The sequence below is a fragment of the Henckelia pumila genome, chromosome 1 (genome assembly GCF_033568475.1).
Source record: "Henckelia pumila isolate YLH828 chromosome 1, ASM3356847v2, whole genome shotgun sequence".
Lineage (NCBI taxonomy): Eukaryota > Viridiplantae > Streptophyta > Magnoliopsida > Lamiales > Gesneriaceae > Henckelia > Henckelia pumila.
In genome coordinates this window covers 86,993,828-87,017,673 of record NC_133120.1, presented here as the reverse complement: position 1 = coordinate 87,017,673, position 23,846 = coordinate 86,993,828, and the positions used below count along the sequence as shown (strand labels likewise).

Sequence of the window (23,846 nt, the reverse complement as noted above, 5' to 3'; positions counted from 1 at the left end):
CATGCGAACATCATGCTTGATATCCACCTTCAAACCCTCCACGAACTGCCTCAACTTCTCTGGTGGACTATCTGAAATCAGAGGCACAAAGTGACAGCCCCTCTCGAACTGCCTCACATACTCAACCACTGTCTTGTCCCCCTGACGGAGACTCATAAACTCACGGATCATGCGACTGCGCACATCCTCAGTGAAGTACTTGGCGTAGAAGATACGCCTAAACTCTGTCCATGTCAGTGTAGGAAGGTGAACTCCCCTGACAGCACCCTCCCACCAAAGCGCTGCGTCATCCCTCAGCATGTACGTCGCACAGTTCACCCTGTCGGTGTCTGTGATCCCCATATAAGCAAAGATGGACTCCAGAGAGCGAATCCATCCCTCAGCCACCAAAGGATCGGTGGTATCAACAAACTCCTTGGGTCCCTTCTTCTGGAACCTCTCAGCAACGTCCTCCTCATGGGACAACCTGGGACGAGTAGCCTGCTGCTCTAACAGAGCAGTAATCCCTGCCATCATATTCGCATTGGCCTGCTCCAATGCTGCTAGAGGGTTCTGCGGAGGTGGAGGTGTAGGTGTAGGTGTAGGTGGAGATCCCCCACGTCTGTTCATCGGTCTAGGAGGCATTCTGCACCACCACATATTTCTTTACGTAAATCGCCATGCATAACTAAGTTGTTTAAAATTAATGCTAACTTAAATTCTAAAAATTAAATCATGCTATAACCACTTAAAACTTACAGACCGGTAGCGTGGATTTCTGAGCTCGCATAGCAGTAATGACCCCTCCGAGGACCGTGCTTTGATACCAACTGAAACGACCCTAACTCTATAATTATTAAATAAACAAATATGCGGAATTTTTTTTTTTTTATATATACTTACTAAATAAAATATGCACATATATGCCCATACATACATGCACAGAATAAAAAGATTTAAAATACATAAATAAAAACTTAAATAAAAGAATTTCCTTCTTTAAATAAAATAATATCTGAGTCAAACATTTAATTAAAAGTACTGCATAAATAAAATGATTAAAATTTGCATGCACTGGCAATATTCAATAAAATATTCAAAACACACAACCACTGAAAAATAATATAAAATGTGTAACATGCTGACATAATCAAAACATGCATGTGACTCAGACATCTATCACGGTCACGGGGTCACTGCATGTCCGCTCATATGTCCTCGCTGCCGGTAGGAGCTACATCCTCCTCTACGAACTCACCTGCACCATACCAGTGTAGTGAGCCTAGAGGCCCAACATGCTAACATAACAAGGGTTTAAAATAATTTAAAACAATTGAATATTAATACATAACATATACATGAATGAACATGCTTAAAAATAACATGGCATAAACATAACTTAAATTAACTTAAATAACATAATACATAAACATTGTTGAGCAATTAATTTTCTAACATCGCATGGTTGTATCCGTAGTGTAACCTTAAATCATACATTAAATACTGATCAGCGTGGAAACCAACGTACGTGGCGGTGACGAATCACCTCTTAAATTGGCAGTAAACTGCCCTTCAATAGTTCACATATGGGGACGAATCCCCCTTAAATTGTCACACTACTTCAACTTCCAACATAAAATATTTTATTATTGCTCAGCCTTAAACATTTAATTATGTATAAAATTATTTCATGAATGCATGTACTTAAATAAAATGTGTGTCCTTCATATATATTTAATTTAATTTCTTACTAACATATAAATATTAAAATAACTTCAATGCATAAAAATAATTAAATATATAATCAGGACACATGCAAATTTCTCATGGATTGTACTGGACTGCTGGCCCTAACACTCAAACCCAATTATTTAAATCTGGCCCAATAACATACTTAAGTCCAATAAAATTGTTCTAAGCCCAATAAAATAATTTAAAGCCCATAAAACATTCTAGGCCCAATAACAACTTAAACTGGCCCAATGGGCCCAAAAGCCCAAAGACTGGCCCAATAACTTTTATGGACTCAAAAGCCCATAAAATTAATGGAATAACTTAATTAAAATTTTAAAAGCCCAAATAAAATTATTTGGGAGTCCAAATAATTTTATTTCTAATTAATTGGCCCAAAAACCAATTAATTCATAAAATACTTTAAAAATAAAAAGACTCGAGCCCGGCCCACCGAACCCGGACCTGGACCAACTTAACCCGACCCTATACCCTACTGACCCGACCCAGACCACAGACCCAACCCGGACCACACCTAAAACCCTAAACCCGAAACTCCCCCTCCCCTCTCCTTCTCGGCCGCCGCGTGCAGCAGCCCTTCTAGGGCTGCTGCCGCCCTGCTCCGGCCACCCCTGGCCGGAGCCCTGCCGCCCAGACGTAGCCCACGTCTGGGCGGTTCGAACCTAACCAAGACCCCGACCCCATGCAGCCCAAGGAACCCAGCTCGAGCCCCATTCCACGAACCCTAGCTGCACACCCCATGGAGGCCGATCTGCACCAACTCCAAACCTGGGCTCGTTTGGCTCGAACCACTCGAGTCCAAACCACCCTCTCTCGACCTAGGGACCCTCAACCAGCAGCTAGAACAACCATGACTAGTAAAAAAAACGTGAACATGATCAACAATTTCAAGAACCATATGCATACATCAAAACCGATTGAATTTCTAAAAGAAAACTTAAATAAAAATCGATGCATACACACACACACCATAACAACTGATATGGTACGATAAATAGAGAAGGAATCATGTCTTTCACCGATGTTTGAGTTTAGAAGCGCGTAGAACGATTCCCGGGACGACGAACGATGAACAACCCTTCAAAACTTACAGAAAATCGAGCTATGGAGTCACCTTGGCTTTGGTTCGAGGAAGAAGATGAAGATGGAGGAGGGGTGTCGGCTGAGTGGAAAAATAACATGGGGTTTGGGGAGATTAGGTTTAGGTTTTTAATTAAAATAGGTTTTAGGTTAATTAAAAGTTTTAAATATAAAACATAAAATTTTAAAACTCTAAATAAAAGTTAAAATCTGATAATTTAAGTTAAACATATGAAAATCCCGAAATTATAAATTTAGGAAATTTTAAAAATACTAAAAAGTCAATATTTTGGCTTATTTTGAATAAAAATGGACTCCTAAAATTATATAAAATTAAATACTAAAAATTTTGAGATAATAAAACTCAAAATAATATTTTAGGGCTCTAAAAAGGCTCATGAAATTAATTGGCTAGAAAGTTGTCATCTCGTCCGTCCACGGTCCAGTCTACGCGATAAAATAATTAAAATACTAAAAATCATAAAAATCACTAATTATGGGTTAAGTGCTTAAAAATAAATTAAATCATGCACAAATAATTCACATAATTATTTAACCCATAAATCTAAAATTTAAATAATTAAATATCCTAATTATGCATGCGAATTTACGTATTTAAAATACCGGGTGTTACAAACAAGGCATGAAAATAAATATGAAATTTCGAACAAAGCCATGGAAGTAAATCTGAAATTTTTGAGCAAGCAAGCTAAGGAAACCTTCTGCAAATTTCGAACACCAAGCATGAAGTAAACGCTGGAAAATTCGAACATCAAGCGTGAAGAAATCTGGACAATAAACGAACCAATACTATAAAATCTGAAACTTTCGGAAATGTGGACAGCAATGCAATCACCATAAACTTCATAGCACATTCCATCCCTCAACAATAAATCATAATAGGATCCTTTCTCAAGCAAGAATGCAATAAAATATTTAAGCCAAAAAGAAAGAAAAACGAGCAGGGCACGTTTTTTTTTGTCTTCAAAATAAATTTTCATGAATGCAACACACAACATATAATAATCTACAAGGTGAAGCAAAGAAGCCCATTATCCTTGCCTAAGCTACATTCAATCGATGAAGCAAGAACTCAAGTGAGTTGGCCGATCCATTTTCTTCTAAAAACAGGGCACGAACTTTCTGGAAAAAAAAAAAAGAAAGGCGATTACACAATCTTCACACGACACAATACTCTGAAATGGTGAAGAAAGAACTCGTATTCTTGTCTACTAAGTGAAAGAAAAATCGAAAGAGGCAAGATTTGCTGCGGCCGATCGAAGGCTGGAAATGGAGCTGGAATCGAGCTCAAAAATCTAAGGTAACAACTTGCTCAGCCCGCCGATGAAGCTGCCTTGCCGGAGAAGAAGAAGGGAAGGAAAGAGAAATCTGATGAGGCCGATCGTGAGTGAGGGAAAAATGGAAATTGAAATGAGTCTGTAATCGATTAGGGGATTGGAGAAGGGGAATTCGTACATGGCCGGTTGTTTGGGCTTGAAGGAGTTTCTTTAATGGGTCGGGTGACTTGAGTTGGGCCGGGTAATTTGGGGTGTGAATTCTTTTAATGGCCGATCAACACATTTTAAGTGGGTAATGAAAATAATACGAAAAATATAATACATAGTATTTTATATGTGTTAGGCCCAAATTTCGCAAGTACTCAGATTTGAAATTTTAAGAGTTAAATACTTAAATTCTACTTATCGGATTTGAAAATGCTAATTTTCAATAATTAAATATTTTGATGTCACTACGATATATAAAATATTTAAATAATAACAGAGAGATTAAAATATTTTAAACAGACTAAACTAACGTTTAAAAGAAATTTGAATAAATACAAGCGGAAATAAAACCTTTAAAATGATTTGAACAATTACAAAGGATTTAAATAAATAATCTAGACATTTAAAATAATTTAAAGTAACCGCTAAACTTAAATATTTAAAATAAATAAATACTTAAAAATATTTAAACAAATAAACTACACAGTTAAAATCATTTAAAAGAATAATCTAAAAAATTAAAATCATTTAAAAGAATAAAAATTATTTAAAATTATTTAAATATCCAAGCTTAAACCTTAAAAAATATTAAAACAATTAAATTGCATGATAAAAATTATTTTGACAAATAACCTTAAATAATTAAAAACATTAATTAAATAGTTAGTACAATAGAATCATTGAATAAATAATAAAAAATATTTTATTAGCACATAATTCAAATAAAGAATTTAAATCAATTAACCCTAAAAATAATAATCCTAATATTTATTAAATTTAATGTATGTAATTTAGTAAATTGGATTTTAGGTGCTATAGAATCGGATCCTAAGGAGATGCTAAACTGCGTTGAAGTTACTGTTGCGGAAGTGAAATTCTGCATATTTCTGCAACAGTCTAGTTTATTAAGCATAAATTTCGTATATGAACTCCGAATGGAGTGATTCTTAATTCCATGGAAAGCTAAGAGAAAGAGCCACAACTTTTATGTTGATCACTTTACCCAGAAATCAATGAATCAAGATATATAGTACTAAACTGATCGTATGCACTCAACTGATTCTGTGCTAAACTGATTTTGAGCAGCTCTGGTATTTCAAGCATAACTTTTGAATATGAACTTCGAATTGATTGATTATAGTGACGTTAAAAAGCTAAGATCAAGGGCTACAACTTTGGTATTCATCACTTTGCTCAGAAATCAACGAATCAAGATATATAGAGCTAGACTGATCACATGTCTCCGAAATTGTTAAACTACTACCTAAACTGAAGTTGACCAAGAGTAGTTTACCTACCCAAACTGAATGTCGCTCAACTGCTACAGTGCCGAAACTGCTACAGTACCAGTTTCACACCAAATTCAGTTTACCAAGATCAGTTTAGTGAAATTCAGTTTAGCTCCAGAAAAGGTACAGAAACAGTACAAAAGTATTTTAACGGCTCTATTTTTGTGTTTAACGACTATATCACTCTTGGAGCCTATAAATACAACATCTTCAAACACTAGCTTTGCATGAAGATTCAAAGCATGAGCAGCCTATTTGAAGAAATCAGCTAGTTGAGAGCAAAGCTCAAGGTGTGAAGAACACATCAAAATTCTTGAACATGAAAAGTCAAGTTCTTCACACCCAACTCACTCACATATAAAAGAGAGATTCATTTCATAAATTAGTTGAGTAAGAGTTTTTACACAAATACGTTAAAGATTGTGTTTGTAGTCTTGGCATAAAGACGTAAAACTATATGCGAATTGTGATGTTGCGGCCTACAATCGAGTGGTGGCTAGGAGTTATAAGATAGGCAATGGTAAGTCCTAGTCTTGGATTGGGTTTGTTCAAATGACTTGTATAAATCAAAGTCTTCTAGTGGATCCTTACGAGGAGAAAGAAGGGGTGACATAGAAGTTGTTGAAATTTCCGAACATCCATAAACAAATCCGTGTCTCTTTATTTCTTGCATTTATTCATTGCTATCGTTTTGGATTGCATTGTTGAAGCATTTTATGTGCTTGATAAAATACCTAAATGTTGCCTTCAAAGTGTTTGATAAAATGTTTCAACTAAACTGTTTTCATCTATCAACTTGCATCCTTTTAAAATGATTTACAAAATGTTAAATTAGTTTCTATGAAAGATTATTTCGAGTGTATTCTGCTTGATTTGAAAACCAAACTCGATTTAATTCATCGGTGCTCAATATTTCAAGAACCTAGCTATTGTAGCTCAAAATATTTTAAAAGTGTGTATTCACTCCCCTGTACACACCGTGTTCGATCCCATCAGTATGGAAATACAAGAAATAATGATTTTGATGATAACAAAACATGTTATTATGTTTATAACATATTTACTTAATTGTGTAATTCATTGATCATATTTTGGATGTTTTGAGATGATGAAGTCGAATTCATTTCTAGTGAGTTGTTTGTTTCAAGCATATCTCATCATTCGATGATCCCAATGACTAGCAACCAAACCCACTTAACAAACAACTCAAAAATCTTAAATTCATATTTCAGACCAGTTGGATTAATTCGGATGTTATATAGGTCAAACTGTCGTCTCAAGACTCTACTGGAGCTGAAGTAGATGAGCTTAAAATAGAAACCAGTAATCGTTGAGCAGTTTTGATATTTTGGTCATATCTTACAACTCAATTATCCAAAATGAACTATTAAATATGCATTACGAAGATAAGAAAATGACCTACAAATCATATTCAAAAGTCGAAGTCTGGATCGTAGCATAAGAATCTGATAAACAACATTGAAAAATCTAGTTCTCCACTGATATTTTTCATAGAATAATTTCCAACACAATTGAGTGTTTTGAGCATATCCCTCGCATACAAACCCCAAATTGAGTGATTCTTGATGTGTTGGGAAGACAAGAGAAAGGAATACAAATTTTATGTTCACGACATTACCAGAAATCAATGAATCATATTGAGATATAAGTAGAAAACTTGACTACTGAATACAGCGGTGCGGAAATCATCAATGCAGAAAAATCAGTAGACTTTGAAATGCAGCAGAGTCCAAACTAGTAGACGCTAAAAATCAGTGTCCGATGAACAATAGACAACCAGTATCTACTGCACCAGTAGAGCAAAAAATTAGGAGAAGATGAGAAAAGTGGTTAGAAGCGCAAATATGACCGTTTAAATGATAGAAACAATAAAAAAATTTTATTAACTGTCATATTCTTGTATCTAACTTATATATCTCTCTTGGACGCTATAAATACAACATCACTCTGAAAATCAAAGAGAGAAGAAGAGCATCTAAATAGATTTATAAGCTAGTTGAGAGCTTGCTTTTGATGGGATAGTTTTCAAAAAGTTGTAATACTCAAAGTCTTCTAGTGGAATCCTTTCATAAACAAAAGGAGGGGACATGTAGAAGGATTTGGTCTTCGAACTTCCATTAAAAAAATCATGTCTCTTTACTTTATCGCATTTAGTTTTTGATACTGTTTTTGGATGACTTGTTGAAGCATTTTATGTGTTCTTTAAAATACCAAAATATTGCATACAAAGAGTCTGATAAAATGCTTCAACAAAAATATTTTTATTATCTTAACTTACAATATTTTCAAACGATTTCCAAAATGATTAATCGATTTTTAGAGGATTATGTTGAGTGTCTTCTGTTTGATTTTATAATCAAAATACTCAATTTAATCTCTCGGTGCTCAGTTCATTTTTGAACATTTCAAGAACGAGTTATTGTAGCTCGAAACTTTTGAAAGTATGTATTCACCCTCCTCTACACATGTTTTTAATCATATCATTTGGTATCAGAGCAGGTCGTTCTTGAAAGAGAATTTGAAACTGATTTTATTTTCAAAATTTTGGATTTTGAGATTTTTATAATATATATATGCATAGTTGAGTTTCAGGCAGCTTGCAGCGATCTTGGGAAAATGGCATAACTCCTTAATCGAGTATCCAAATGACAAACTATTTTTTGCATTGCAAACTTGCTAGACTCATAGAGGATCATATCAGTATAAAATTTGCAGTCTGGTGATGCATGAGGAAAAGTATATGAAATCGAACTAGTTGAGTCGCAGCTGCAAATTAAACAAGACATGAATAAAAGTTGATGTTTTTGTCAAAACTCAAGGTTGTTGCACTCATCAATAAAAATGACAAATGAATTCAAATTTCAGTCACAAATCATCAAGAAAACTTGGTACAATAACTTACTTACAAAAATACTCGAGTTGATGCCAACATGATATTCTACTTTGTGCTAGAATTTTTTTGGTGTTAGAATGCTTAGAAATTCCTTTACGATTGTGATTGTTCTTAATTTCTAATAAGTTACTCTTAAACGTTTTATAAATATTTGAGTTGGCAAATACATTTTGATCTTGCGTTGTTTGAAACTTTGAGTTGATATTGTGTATTCTTGGTGAAAACTTATTTACTCAACTAATTGATATACATACATATATATATATATATGTATGTATATGTGTGTGTTAAATATGTCTCATAAACGCCTTTTTTATTGAGTTGAGATTAATTAGTCTGTGCTATTATTTGTGCATGCACGACAAGGTCCTAATGTACTTTATTTATTTATTAGATTAGAATGTAAATGCTTGAAGTCTATGTAAAAATTTATAATAAAAAAAGTGACTTGATTACTGTATTATTGCACATAAACACACTTGTACACGTGTCTCACGAGGCATATATGTCCCCTTCTCGCAATTTATTTAATTTGCAAACTATATATCAAGCAACCAAGTCTAACTATATTTTCCACATGCATGCATCTATAGCTTGGTAAGTTCAACATAGGAACAACGCCTGAAGCAATGCAAGTAGCTCCGACCAAAACCAGTACTTCAAGGGTGTCCACCCCCATGACCTCCACCACCATGACCACCACGGCCGCCTCCATATCCACCTCGGCCGCCTCCGTATCCACCTCGGCCGCCTCCGTATCCACCACCGTATCCACCTCGGCCACCTCCGTATCCACCTCGGCCACCTCCATATCCGCCTCCTCCATAACGGCCTCCGCCACCACGATATCCTCCATAGCCACCACCACCATACCCTCCATAGCCACCTCCCCGATAATATTTCTCATCACTAACCTCCTCATCCGCCTCATCATGATCTATATTTTTTGCTGAAAAATTAATAATATAAGTATTACTATTTACATGATTTGGCATATATATATAACATGTCAAGAAAAAAGATTAATTTCATAGTGGATCAAATAATATATATATATATATATATATATATATATATTAATTTGGATATGATGCTTACTTGTGTCCAGAGTAGTGTCCGTAGCCTCAGCCAATTCTCTAGCTGCAGACACTTCAGAGAGAACAAGAAGAAACGTAGCCAAGAACAAGCCAAGAAAAAAAATCGCCTTCAAACCCATATTTGAATTCTAGTGTGTTATTTAATTTTGTTTCAAGTTTTGGATGAGAATATTGTTGGCACATTCGGGTCTCTATTTATAATACTATAGCTAGCTAGCTAGGATCATATACATACATATTTTTTTATTAATAAATATTTAAGAGTAGGCCCCTAATTATTATGGGTGATGCTACATGTACATAGAGGGTTACACGTTGTACTTGAAATTACATAAATATCCTTAATGAATTTTGAAAAGATTTTTTCCAAATCAATTGGAAGGATAATTTTGTAATTTCATGTATATTGTGTAACCCAATGTGTAGCCTTCTATATACATGTAGTATGATCCATTATTATATTGTTGGTTGTTTAGATGTTACTCTTCAATTAACGTACATTTAAATTTTTTTGAATATTGTATCATATAATACTTCCGATTCTTTAATGATTTCAAAATTAAGGTCAGCGCGGGGGCCCAGCTTAATTACAGCTTTCAAGAAATTGTGAAATTAGTTTCAAAGGCCCACGTACAATTTCGATGCATATATGTACGCAGTATGTCCACGTTCAATTTCGATGCATATATATATGTACATAGGTCGACGTCTCAATTAAACTAGAGAGATATACTTGATCACAAACTAGAGTCGACTGGCTAGTTCGACTTGACTTATGAGGTGAGGTGATAATAATAATAAGATAATAAAATTGAAATTAAATATAAAGATAACATTGTTATTATATTTTTAATTTCAATTATTTTACAACTTAATTGAGGCAAATATAAAATGATGTTGATATGCCATCACTAAAAAATTGATCGTTAGATTTTGATTAAAAAAATATTTTTGTGTGTTTCTTAAACTAATATTAAAATAACTTTAATAACTTATTTATGAGTAACACTCCTGTGAGACGGTCTCATCCGTGAGACGGGCCAATTCTACTCATATTTATAATAATAAGTAATACTTTTGACATAAATTGTAATATTTTTTAATGGATAACCCATATAAAAGATCCCTTTCATAAATATGACCCTTGAGACCGTCTCATAGAAGTTTTTGCCCTTATTTATTAAACAATGTCGAATTTTGATTTTAGGTTTTTACATTTGTCTCCAATCATTACAAACATTTGATTTTTCTTAAATTTTTTTATAATTAATAAATTTAATTATTTCTATAAAAACATAATATATCTTTTTCAAACACTACCAAAATGTGGTCCAAATTTTTTATATGGACGAGGTCGCTGCCCAACTGTGCATGTTGTATTAATAACTATAAGACATAATATTTGAGATGGGTGCGTCATACTTGTCATCTTTGATTGATATATTAATTTGACTAGTTCTTTGTGCATGATTGGTATGTTGGAACTTGGAAGAGGATAAAGGAGGAATGTAATCAACCTCAAAATGAAATGAGATTGAAAATGAAATAGTTGTTATATTTCATTCAAACCGACGATTGATATCGGTTGAAATAAAAATGAATAAAATGAAATTATTTTTAATAAAAAAATCATATTATATATATATATCAAAATAATAGTTATTCTACGTTTTATTATTATTATTATTTTTATTATTATTATTATTAATATTAATATTAATATTATTATTATTGAAGATGTATTAATAAGAAAATATTTGTATATAAACATGGAAATGTGGGAAATGAGAATGATCATTCTCATTCCAATGTCAAATCAAGCATATGTATAGAGAACGAGATGAGAATATTTATTCTATTCTCACCGCATTCCTTTATACCAAACATGCCCTCATTGATCAAAACAATTAATTAGTGCCCTTCAATCAAAGGCATCCCGAATAATCAATTCATCCAAACTATACCATATTTTCAAAATTCATATCTATGGGCTAGCTAGCCTGAAGGAAATATTTATTTTCCTAAAAATCTTTTAAGTTTGTGAAGATTTATTTAAATTTTTTGTCTTGGACTTGAAAGTTTCAATAGATTTATTTGATAAGACATGAGTTATTATATCATAATATCTTTTATTTCTCATATATTACTTATTTTTATTTCCTATATTTGTAGATTCAATCTTTGATTTAAGGAAATAAAGATCAATCTTTTTTTTAAAAATAAATTTAACACGTCTATAAAGAAACAAAGACAAGGATGATTCTTTGAATATTTCTAGAAGAGGCGTGCACATGAGTAAAACAGAGATGACTAGGGGTGGTTCGGTACGATATACCGCATACCGTACCGAATACCGCATATCGTATCGGAAATTTCGTTACCGAAATTTTCGATCCCGATATCGTACCGAAAATTTTGGTATGACATAAATCCATACCGATACTACTGAAATTTAAGGTATACCGAAATTTTCGATATTTTTGATTTTTTTCGGTACGGTAAAGGCGATATGACGGTATTTCGATATTTTTTGTCAGCCCTAGAGACGACCAAGAGAGCTTTCATAAGAGATTTTGTGCGTTCAACTTGAGAGATTTTAGAATCAAATTTGAAGGTTGATTCTAGAACATCTGATCTTGGTTTACTTGATCGACTTGGAAGTTTAGAGATCATTGAAGATTGGATCAGTGTTGTATTGCTCTCGTGTTTCGTCGACAAGGATCATCTTCTTTATGTGTTTTTCTTGTTCTATTTTACATAGAATTTTTAGTAGATGTTTTATTCTTTATTTTCTTACATGTTTTGAGAAAATTGAGTTTGACAATAATTCACTAGTTTTAGGATTTTGTAAAAACTATTCGATTTGTTTTTCTAGTGAAAGTTTTGCCCTGAGACGTTGTAAGAGTATTTTTTACTCTTGTTTAATTATTTGAGTCTTTTTATTTGGTTATTTATTAATTTTTTTGTTTTAACCACGCGTTCATAAATTTCGATGCATGTTAAGCTAGATGTTGCCAACATCTAATGACAACATCTGAATTTGATTTTATTTACAACCATTTATTCCTAACATATCCTAACCGATTTTCTAAGATATTGATCACTTTCATGGCTGGTATGTATTTTATGGGGATTTGAGTTAATAATTGGTCTTATTATTTGTAACTTGGATCGATATAGTACTTTTGTACTCTAAAAAAAATACTTCAAAAAAAACTTTATTGGTTCCGTTCAAACAATTTTCGTGATATACAATATCTCTAATTTTGGGATCACCATTTCAAGTGATGAGTAACACTCTTGTGAGACGGTCTTATCCGTGAGTCGGGTCAATTGTACCCATATTTCTAATAATAAGTAATACTTTTGACATAAATTGTAATATTTTTTAATGGATAACCCATATAAAAGATCTGTCTCATAAATATGACCATTGAGACCGTCTCATAGAAGTTTTTGCCTCAAGTGATTGGGTTGACGAAAGTGAAATAAAAGATTATTGGGATCATCATTGATATTTATGAATTTGAAAATTTTTGACCCTATCAAGATTTTTAACATTTTTTTTTATTTTTTCAAACTCAAAACCCCATTTTATTAAACATCAGTAGGGATAATATTAAACATCAATAATAATACTACTGATAGAACTAGGGATAATATTAAAAGAACCAAAACAAGCATGTTGAAGAGTCATTTTAACCAAGATATGAGCGACTCTATTTGCTTGTCTCCTGACATGTTCGATTTTGAACGAACTCTCATTCATTATAAGTGAGCGACATGCTGAAATGGTGTGGCCAAATTCAGTTAAATAAACATTTTGATTTCGCAAGATAAATAAAATATTTAAATAATAAACAGAATGATTAAAATAATTTAAATAAAATAATTGAAAATCTAAAAGTTATTTAAATAAATACACAAGCGGCATTAAAAGTTAGAAATTTAAAATCATTTAAATAAGTGAATAAGCAGAAGTTTAAGTTATTTTAAATAAGTAAGCTGTATAACTAAAATAATTTAAATAAGCAAACTTAAACCTTTAAAATCATTAAAACAATTAAGTTGCACAATAAAAGTTATTTAAATAAATAAACTTAAATAATTAAAATCATCAATTAAATAGTTAGTACAATAAAATTATTTAAATGAAGAATTAATATTTTTATTAACTCATAATCAAATAAAAGATTTAAATCAACTAAACTTAAAAATAATAATCATAATATTTATTTAATTTAATGCATGCGATTTAGTAGATTGGATTTTAGACGCACACATATCCTCCTCAGGGATAGCCTCCATATCCGTCTCTTCCAGGTAGAAATGACAATGGGGCGGGGCGAGGATTGAGATTGTCTCCGAATTCGAACCCATTTCCATACCCGCTCCGATCCCATAATTTTTTTATCGAAGATTCCTCATCCCCGTCTCTGCGGGGACCAAGTATTACGTTATCATAAACGGATGTATTATATATAATGTATAAAAATATATATAAACCAAATTAAATAATAATAATAATACTTTTAATTTTAATTTAATAAAATTTTATAATTAAAATATTTGTATACTATATTATTATTATTATTATTATTATTATTATTATTATTATTATTATTGTTATTGTGGTGGGTTCGGGGACGGGGATAGGATCCCCATACCCGTCCTAATATTACGAGGATTTTTAAAAATCTCCAAACTCAAATCCAAACTCAAACCCAAATTATACACAAAAATACTCTCCTGATCCCCTTGTATTTCGAATTTTCTCCGCGGACCTGCGAGGAAAATTATCAAAGATAGCCGCCTTATCCTCCTCGGGGATAGCCGCCATATTGATCTACCCCGACTTCATTCTTCGTGTTATCGACTTTATCATTTGCTAAGAAAAAATATACCTATATTGTCTAATTATTGTGCCACTATAATAAGATCTATATGTTGTGAAAAAGTAAAAATTTACGGTAAAAATTAAATATTCTAAAACTCAAAATATATCAAACTCTACACTTTATAATATTTTTCTCTCAACTTCAATTGTATTTTTCATCACAAATGAAGACCTATTTATAGATCCACATTTGAGATTAGTCCAAAAATTAAAACATTATCATCTACATCATCACACACTAATTTTCCACATTTTACAACTCAATATTCAACATTCAATATTCAATATTCAACATAATAATAATATATTTTTCAACACTCCCCCTTGTGATGATGACCGTGATATGATGACTGTATTCATTACGTGTTTTATACTGCCTCGTTAAAAACCTTACTAGGAAAAACCCAGTGGGATAAAAACCATAGTAAGGGAAAAAGAGTGCAGCCACGTAAACTCCCCCTCATGTTAACATGAGTGATTCTTCACATATTCCGTAGATTGCGCATCCCAATGTTGTATATATGCTTTCTGAATATCGTCGTGGGAAGAGCCTTTGTGAAGAGATCTGATGAGTTCTCACTTGATTGAATGTAACAGATATCAATATCTTTATTCTTCTCAAGCTCTTGAGTGTAGGCAAAGAATTTTGGGGGGATATGTTTGGTTCTGTCACTTTTGATGTATCCTTCTTTCATTTGAGCAATACATGCAACATTATCTTCATATAGTGTCACAGGCTTCTTTTCTACTGTCAATCCACACGATATTTGAATATCTTTGGTCATTGACTTTAACCATACACATTCACGACTTGCTTCATGTAATGCAATAATCTCGGCGTGATTTGATGAAGTTGTTACGAGTGTTTGTTTCTGTGAACGCCAAGAAATTGCGGTGCCTCCACGAGTAAATACATATCCGGTTTGGAAACGTGCCTTATGTGGATCAGATAAGTATCCAGCATCAGCATAACCAATGATACTTTGATTGGTGTCTTTTGAGTACAAAAGTCCCAAATCTGTCGTTCCTCGTAGATAACGGAATATATGTTTAATTCCGTTCCAGTGCCTCTTTGTTGGATATGAACTGAATCTTGCCAATAAATTTACAGCAAAAGATATATCAGGTCTAGTGCAATTTGCAAGATACATAAGGGCACCAATGGCACTTAGATATGGTACTTCTGGACCAAGAATAACTTCATCATCTCCACATGGACGGAATGGATCCTTTTCTATGTTTAATGATCTTACAACCATTGGAGTACTTAATGGATTTGATTTATCCATATTAAAACGTTTAAGGATCTTTTCTGTATAATTTGCCTGGTGAACAAAAATTCCACATTCTTTTTGTTCGATTTGCAAACCCAGACAATACTTGGTTTTTCCAAGATCCTTCATTTCGAATTCTTCCTTCAAGTACATCATAACTTCTTGAATTTCTTTATTCGTTCCAATGATGTTTAAATCATCAACATATACAGCAATAATTACACATCCGGATGTTGTTTTCTTGATGAAAACACAAGGGCATATTGGATCATTTACATATCCCTTTTTCATCAAGTGCTCACTTAGCCGATTATACCACATTCGGCCGGATTGCTTTAACCCATATAATGATCTTTGCAATTTTACAGAATAAAATTCTCTGGGTTTTGAACTTTGTGCTTCAGGCATCTTAAATCCTTCAGGGATTTTCATGTATATATCACTATCAAGTGATCCGTATAAGTAAGCTGTAACAACATCCATAAGACACATTTCCAAATTTTCAGACACTGCCAAACTAATCAAATATCGAAACGTAATTGCATCCATAACAGGAGAATACGTTTCTTCATAATCAATTCCAGGCCTTTGAGAAAAACCTTGTGCAACAAGTCTAGCTTTATATCTGACTATTTCATTTTTTTCATTTCGCTTTCGAATAAAAACCCATTTGTATCCAACAGGTTTTACACCTTCAGGTGTGAGGACTATAGGTCCAAAAACATTACGTTTATTCAGCGAATCCAATTCAACCTGGATGGCATCTTTCCATTTGACCCAATCATGACGAGTTTTACATTCACCAAAAGATTTTGGTTCATGATCCTCATTTTCATTTACGATGTCACAAGCCACATTATAAGAAAATATCTCATCAATATCTTCTATGTCTTTTCGGTTCCATATTTTTCCAGTATTAATATAATTGATAGAGATTTCACGATTCTCGTCAGTTTGTGGTTCTGACAGAATATTTTCATCATCAGGTGATTCTTCTGGAACACCATTTTCTATTTTATGATCGTCGTGTTTCTCTATGCCTTTTCTTTTCCGAGGATTTTTATCCTTGGAACCGACTGGTCTTCCACGCTTCAAGCGTTTTATGACATCATGAGTGTCTTCAATTTGTTTCTTTGGAATTTCAATTCGAGCAGGGGCATTTACAGCATGTATATATGATTTTGTTACCCCTTTTGTGTCTGCAAATGCATCTGGCATTTGATTTGCAATTCTTTGCATGTGCACAATTTGCTGTACATCTTTCTCACATTGTTTGGTCCTTGGATCCAAATGTAACAATGATGGTACATACCATGTGATTTCTTTTTTGATGTGTTTCTTTTCTCCCCCTAACACTGGGAAGATTTCTTCATTAAAATGACAATCAGCAAAGCGTGCTGTAAACACATCGCCTGTCTGAGGCTCAAGATATCTAATGATTGATGGACTATCATAACCGATATAAATACCGATTTTTCTTTGAGGACCCATTTTTGATCGTTGAGGTGGTGCAATAGGCACATACACCATACATCCAAAAATTCTCAGATGAGAGATATTTGGTTCTTTACCAAATGCAAGTTGCAATGGGGAGAATTTATGATATGCACTTGGTCTGATGCGAATTAATGCCGCAGCATGTAAAATTGCATGTCCCCATATAGAAATAGGGAGTTTTGTTTTCATAATCATTGGTCTAGCAATCAGTTGTAAACGTTTAATCAATGATTCAGCTAATCCATTTTGCGTATGAACATGAGCTACAGGATGTTCAACAGTGATTCCCATTGACATACAATAATCATTGAAAGTCTGGGATGTAAATTCTCCAGCATTATCAAGTCTTATTTTCTTGATTGTATAATCTGGAAATTGATTCCGCAATTTTATTATTTGAGCCATTAATCTTGCAAATGCCACATTCCGAGTTGACAATAAGCATACATGTGACCATCTGCTAGAAGCATCGATCAATACCATAAAATATCGAAATGGTCCACATGGTGGATGAATTGGCCCACAAATATCACCCTGAATGCGTTCAAGAAATATGGGTGATTCTGTTTGGATTTTAGCTGGTGATGGTCTTATAATAAGTTTTCCAAGAGAACATGCTTTACATTGAAACTTATTATTCTGAAAGATCTTCTGGTCTTTCAATGGATGACCATGCATATTTTCAATAATTCTTCGCATCATTATTGAACCAGGATGTCCCAATCGATCATGCCAATTTGTTAATATTGAAGAACTATTAACCACCATATTTGATTCGATTGGCCTTATATGTGTATAATGCAATCCAGTAGGGAGCATTGATAATTTTTCAACCACATATTTCTTTCCTGATTTATATGTGGTAAGACACATATATTTCTGATTTCCATCAGTTATCGTCTCAGTATCATACCCATGAGAGTATATGTCATTAAACTCAGCAAATTTCTTTTCGATTGTGGTGAATATAAAGCATCATTTATCAGAAATTTTGTACCATTAGGTAACAAAAAATGTGCTTTTCCACAACCTTCAATCAAGTCTACAGGGCCTGATATGGTATTCACCATTGTTTTTGTTGGTTTTATTTCCAAGAAATATATTTCATCTCGCAGAATAGTGTGTGTTGTACCACTATCTGGTATGCAAATTTCCATGATATTATTTCCATGTTTGCTCATAGCATTTTCCATATCAAACTTCACAAAAAATGCAATAAAGAAAAATTAAGTACAATACAAATGCAAAATATAACATGCTTTATAATACAAGAATGCATTAAAAATACAAATTTGTTACAATATAGTCCCACCAATCTTTTAATCAATGTCTTCGAAATCATTCAAAAAATCTGCAGCATTGAAACTAGTTGAGCCAATTAAATGGTCACTATTTTCAACAAAATTGGTCTCTTTTCCTTTCCCTTTTGTCGATTCTTTATAAAGCTTACATAGATGCTCAGGGGTTCGACAAATATGTGACCAATGTCCTGGAGTGCCACATCTATAACAAACACTCTCAGATCTTTTTGAGTGATTTTCATTTTCACTCGGGTTTTCATGCTGCCTTTTTGGTGGGTGGTTCGCGACGTTCTTTTGAGATGAGTTATTGAAGTAACTATCTCTATTATTTTCATATCCACGGCCGCGACCACGACCGCGATCATTTTTACGTCCACGTCCACGTCCACGCCCACGTCCTCGACCTCGTCCACGACCAAAATCTGGTCTATGCCTTTGATTTTGATTTTCATTACGACATTTGCTTCAGGAAATGCCGTTGATCCAGTGGGTCGGGATTGATGATTTCTTATTAACAATTCGTTGTTCTTTTCCGCCACAAGAAGACATGCAATGAGTTTGGAATATCTCGTAAAACCACGCACTCTATATTGTTGCTGTAGAGTTATATTTGATGCGTGAAAAGTGGAAAATGTTTTCTCAAGCATTTCCATCTCTGTGACTTCAAGTCCACAGAATTTTAATTGTGAGACTATTCGATACATTGCAGAATTATATTCACTGACTTTTTTAAAGTCTTGGATTCTCAACGAATTCCATTCATCACGGGCGGTCGGAAGTATCACTTCCCTTATATGCTCAAATCTTTCTTTCAACCCTTTCCATAAAATCATTGGGTCTTTTTCTGTGAGATACTCACATTTCAACCCTTCATCAAGATGTCGGCGTAAGAAAATCATTGCCTTTGCTTTATCTTGTGAGGTTGATATATTAATTTCTTTGATGGTATCACTTAGACCCAATGACTCAAGATGCATTTCTACATCGAGAGTCCATGGCATATAATTCTTTCCAGTGATATCGAGCGCAACGAATTCAATCTTTGCCAAATTTGACATGGTGGTACTAGAAAAATAACAATACATTTTATTAGTTAATTTCCATTAATATGACAATACAAAATAATGGATAAACGAAGATTACAAGTGCGTATACAAATAGAGAAAAAATAGGTGGTGGAAAATCGCTGGTGAGTACAAAACTCATGAACATGATGATCATAGTCGTTATGAAAAATATCCTTAGAAAAGCCAAAAACTCCATCTTCTTTTTCGAAAAAAACCGAGGAGAATGTTTTGAGATGAAGAATGAATTTTGGTGTGATTGAAAATGAGTTTGAGTGAACATATTTATAGGCAAAAAAACTAGCCGTTTATGACCGTTTGTGACCGTTGAGGGTAAGAAAAAAATGATTATGTGTTGAATAAAAATTCGTGATAATCATGTGATGCGTATAATGATAATCATAATTAAATATACGCAATAAAATATATATCATATCACGTTATTATAAGGTCAGTGTCCTAGACAACCTCTTATATAATAACATGAAATTATATATTGATATAGTTAGTATATATACATATATCATATCACGTTATTGTTTAAAAAGCTTAGAGGCTTTTATACTTGTCGTATCCCTTACCGGGAGTGTGGGATGTCGTCTTAACATCCTCCCAGGATTTATAACAAGTTTTTAAAAACTAATTTTTTTTTTCATAACATGATAATATATATTAAATATATACACAATAAACAATAAAATAATTATTCTTACTTGTTGAATATTTTTGACTTCTTCTTGTATTTTGGATCGTCGGAAAATATAGAGAACCTTCGAGCGATCGTGCTGATAACGTGTTGTGAAAAAGTAAAAATTTACTGTAAAAAGTAAATATTCCAAAACTCAAAATATATCAAACTCTACACTTTATAATATTTTTCTCTCAACTTCAATTGTATTTTTCATCACAAATGAAGACCTATTTATAGATCCACATTTGAGATTAGTCCAAAAATTAAAACATCATCATCTACATCATCACACACTAATTTTTCACATTTTACAACTCAATATTCAACATTCAATATTCAATATTCAACATAATAATATATTTTTCAACACTATACATGGTTTTTAACATAGATTAAATGTACTTAAATTACCACTATCCTCAGCGGTGGAAGCAGCTCAGCCAATTCCCTAGCTGCAGCTACTTGGGAGGAAATGACAAGATACGTGGCTAAGAAAAAGCCAAGAAAGAAAAGTGCCTTCAAACCCATATATGTTAATTTCTTTGAAAATATTTAATTTAATTTTTTAAATATTTGGTTTTGATTTAATTTAATATTCGAGTTTCGATTTATAGGTACATGATTGGGATATGATATTGATAATTGATATGAACATATTAATTAAAGGGTCACACGAGTAGGCCCTTGATTTGGTTGGCTGTTGGAAAAATGTCTTTAATTAGCTACCACAAGTCAGCACCATATCTTGATATATGTTCGTAGAATCACGCATGAAAATAACATATTCCTTATAAATCAAATACTTGTTCCAATCCAAGGCCCTAGTGGTTGTTTCGTGTTCGAATCTCATCGACGAACTGAGCCGATGTTTAGGTAGTGTTTGGGAGAGCTTCTTGGAAGTACTTCTTAACTTTTTGTTAATAAAATTTTACAAAATTTTAGATTTTTGTTAACAAAAAAGCTGAAAAGTACTTCTAAAAAGCTCTCTCAAACACTACCTTAGAGTGTCAGGTTAGGTTTAGGTAAATAATCACCTCCATTGTAAAAATAAAAAAAAGAAAAAAAAGACTGATATTTGTTTCATTTTGGTCTGTAATATTGGATATATATCTCTCATAAATCATGCCAACAGGTCTCTTATATTATATATACTAGTATTTCACCCGTGCGATGCACGGATTATATCTTGTGTATAATATAATTAAATTAGATTAAATGAAAATTTTGAATATAAAATTAAATTGTAAATAAATTTAATTTTACAATAAGTAATAAGAATAACGATAAAAAAGTACTTTTAAAAAGAAACAAAAAACTTTTTAAACAAAAATATGTCATGCGATGCACGTGAAGTTATTTTATAAAATTAATGATAAAAATGATAAGAATGAATATTTGAACGAATAATCGAAATATGGATTATATATCATATAATTAAAAAAACAAACAAATTATCTTAAAATTTTTGAAATACTTCCTTAAATATGCTCTATATGGGAGATTATGTGATGATTGTTTATGAAAATATGTAAGTTTGGATTTGAGATTGAATTGGGTGGTAAATTTTTTCCAAGAAGATGAGAGGAGCGGTTTGATTAAATATGCTCTACATTTGAGAAGCATGGATTATGGGATTGAATCCAAAACTTAATTATAAAATTTTTTTTTTAAAAAAATTGATTATGGGGTAATTATATATATTACAATTTTAGTATGAATTCACAAATTATATGTTTGTAATCTAATATGGAATATGTTAGACTTGCTGGTATTTCATTAAAACTACATTATATATAAAGGTTGATTTAACTAACGAATTATTTTGATTGATTTATTAAATCTTTAATTGATATTGTATATCAATTATCAACAAAGGAAATATACACAAAAATTTGATTGACTGGTCACGATTTTTTGTAATTTTACATTGAATTTTTCAGTTACATGTTTTTTTAATCTTTTATGGAATGTGTCATATTTTTCAGAAATATTTAGAAACTAAAACGTGTATTCATATTAAATATATAATTAAATCAAGAAATTAGATTGATTGATTTATTGATTTTCTAAAGTTGGATTGATATGTTCTATATTTTGAAAACAGAGATTATGAGATTGAATCTCATACTTGCTTGTTTTTCATCATCATGACTATTTTTTGCAACAATAATTAGTAGATATTATTCATAAGCTAACAATGTTATAAAGTTTTAAATTTTTTTAATAATAATTATTGCTTTCAGTGTACGGTATTTTAATTTTTGTGTATTATTAAGTTGGTTATGTGAAAGAATGAATTTAACGTAGATGTTTACATTTATGGGATTGAATCCCTTACTTATGTAATTTTTCTTTTTCGAATGGTTTTAATTTTGAAAATTTAACTACGAAAAAATTCGAAAAGTTGATTGGCCAAGTTGATTGACATGTAATAAATTATTACAATATTCGTATCAATTTTTAATCTGCATGTTTTTAATCTAATATGAAATATCTCATAATAAATTGAATATAAAAGTTGAAATTTAAATTAAGGAAATTATGTTGATTGATATTGTTTTGAATCTTTAGTTGATACTGTATATTAAGAAAAGAAATATATTCGAAATTTTGATAAGATTGATCATACTCTATTGTAATTATTGCATGAATTTTCTAATATATGTTTTTAAATCTGTTCTAGAAGGTGTCATATTTGCATGTATTTGATTGAAACTAAAGTATTTATGTAGAATTTTAAACTAAATTAAGAAATTAATTTTATTATAGATGTTTTGAATCTTTAATTATGAAAATGCTAGAGGTACAACAAATATCGTGTACAGCGATATTTACAACAATAATATCGTGAGATTTTGCTATTTTATCGCGAGATTTTGCATTTAATGTATCGTGAGATTTTGATAAATTAAATTATTGTATTGAATTTTTTGTGTTGTAAGATTTGTTGTACATATTTCGTTGTAACTGTAGCATTACTCCTTTAATTAATATGTTCTATATTAAGAAATCAAATATTATGGGATTAAATCCAAAACTTGTGATATTTTCCATCATTATGACTATCTTGTGATAAATAATTATTGTTTAAGTGTCCAATTTTTAAATTTTTTTATATCATTAATTGTTTATTTGAAGTTGCATTAATTTAACATAGATGTTTATATTTTATAGAGATTATGTAATACCAAAAGTAAAAAGTGGATGTATTAAAAAAATTATAAATAGGCAATTAAACTTTATTAATAAATATTCGAACAATACCAACATAATTAAAAATCCTGAAATTATCAAAATGTTTAAACCAATCAAAACTCATTGACGAATGAAACTCCAACCACTACATAAAATTTGAATTTAGCACTCTATATTTTGAAAAATATATTTCAATCTTTTCCCTTCTTGATGGTAGTTTTTAATTTTTTTTTCTATTATTTTTGAAGAAAACTCATTCAACTACGTTCCTTTCAGAGTATAATCCTTCAAACCATCTTGTGAAATAAGAG

The 23,846-nt window shown here is 31.9% G+C and overlaps 1 protein-coding gene across 2 annotated transcripts in view; it reads right to left on the bottom strand.

Moving 5' to 3' along the window:
* LOC140874798 (uncharacterized) overlaps positions 1-9,798 on the bottom strand; it is a 28,631-nt gene extending 18,833 nt beyond the window's left edge. The window contains exons 1-2 of one of the 2 annotated variants that reach the window (XM_073278211.1): positions 9,618-9,798; positions 9,283-9,468 (exon numbers count right to left, since the gene is read on the bottom strand). In XM_073278211.1, coding sequence (XP_073134312.1) covers positions 9,283-9,468; positions 9,618-9,735 — 304 coding nt within the window. In that variant the 5' untranslated portion in view covers positions 9,736-9,798. Of the gene's footprint in view, positions 1-8,941; positions 9,469-9,617 lie in introns of those variants that run through there. The other variant, XM_073278210.1, reaches the window with a different exon arrangement.
* Positions 9,799-23,846: the final 14,048 nt, after the last annotated feature.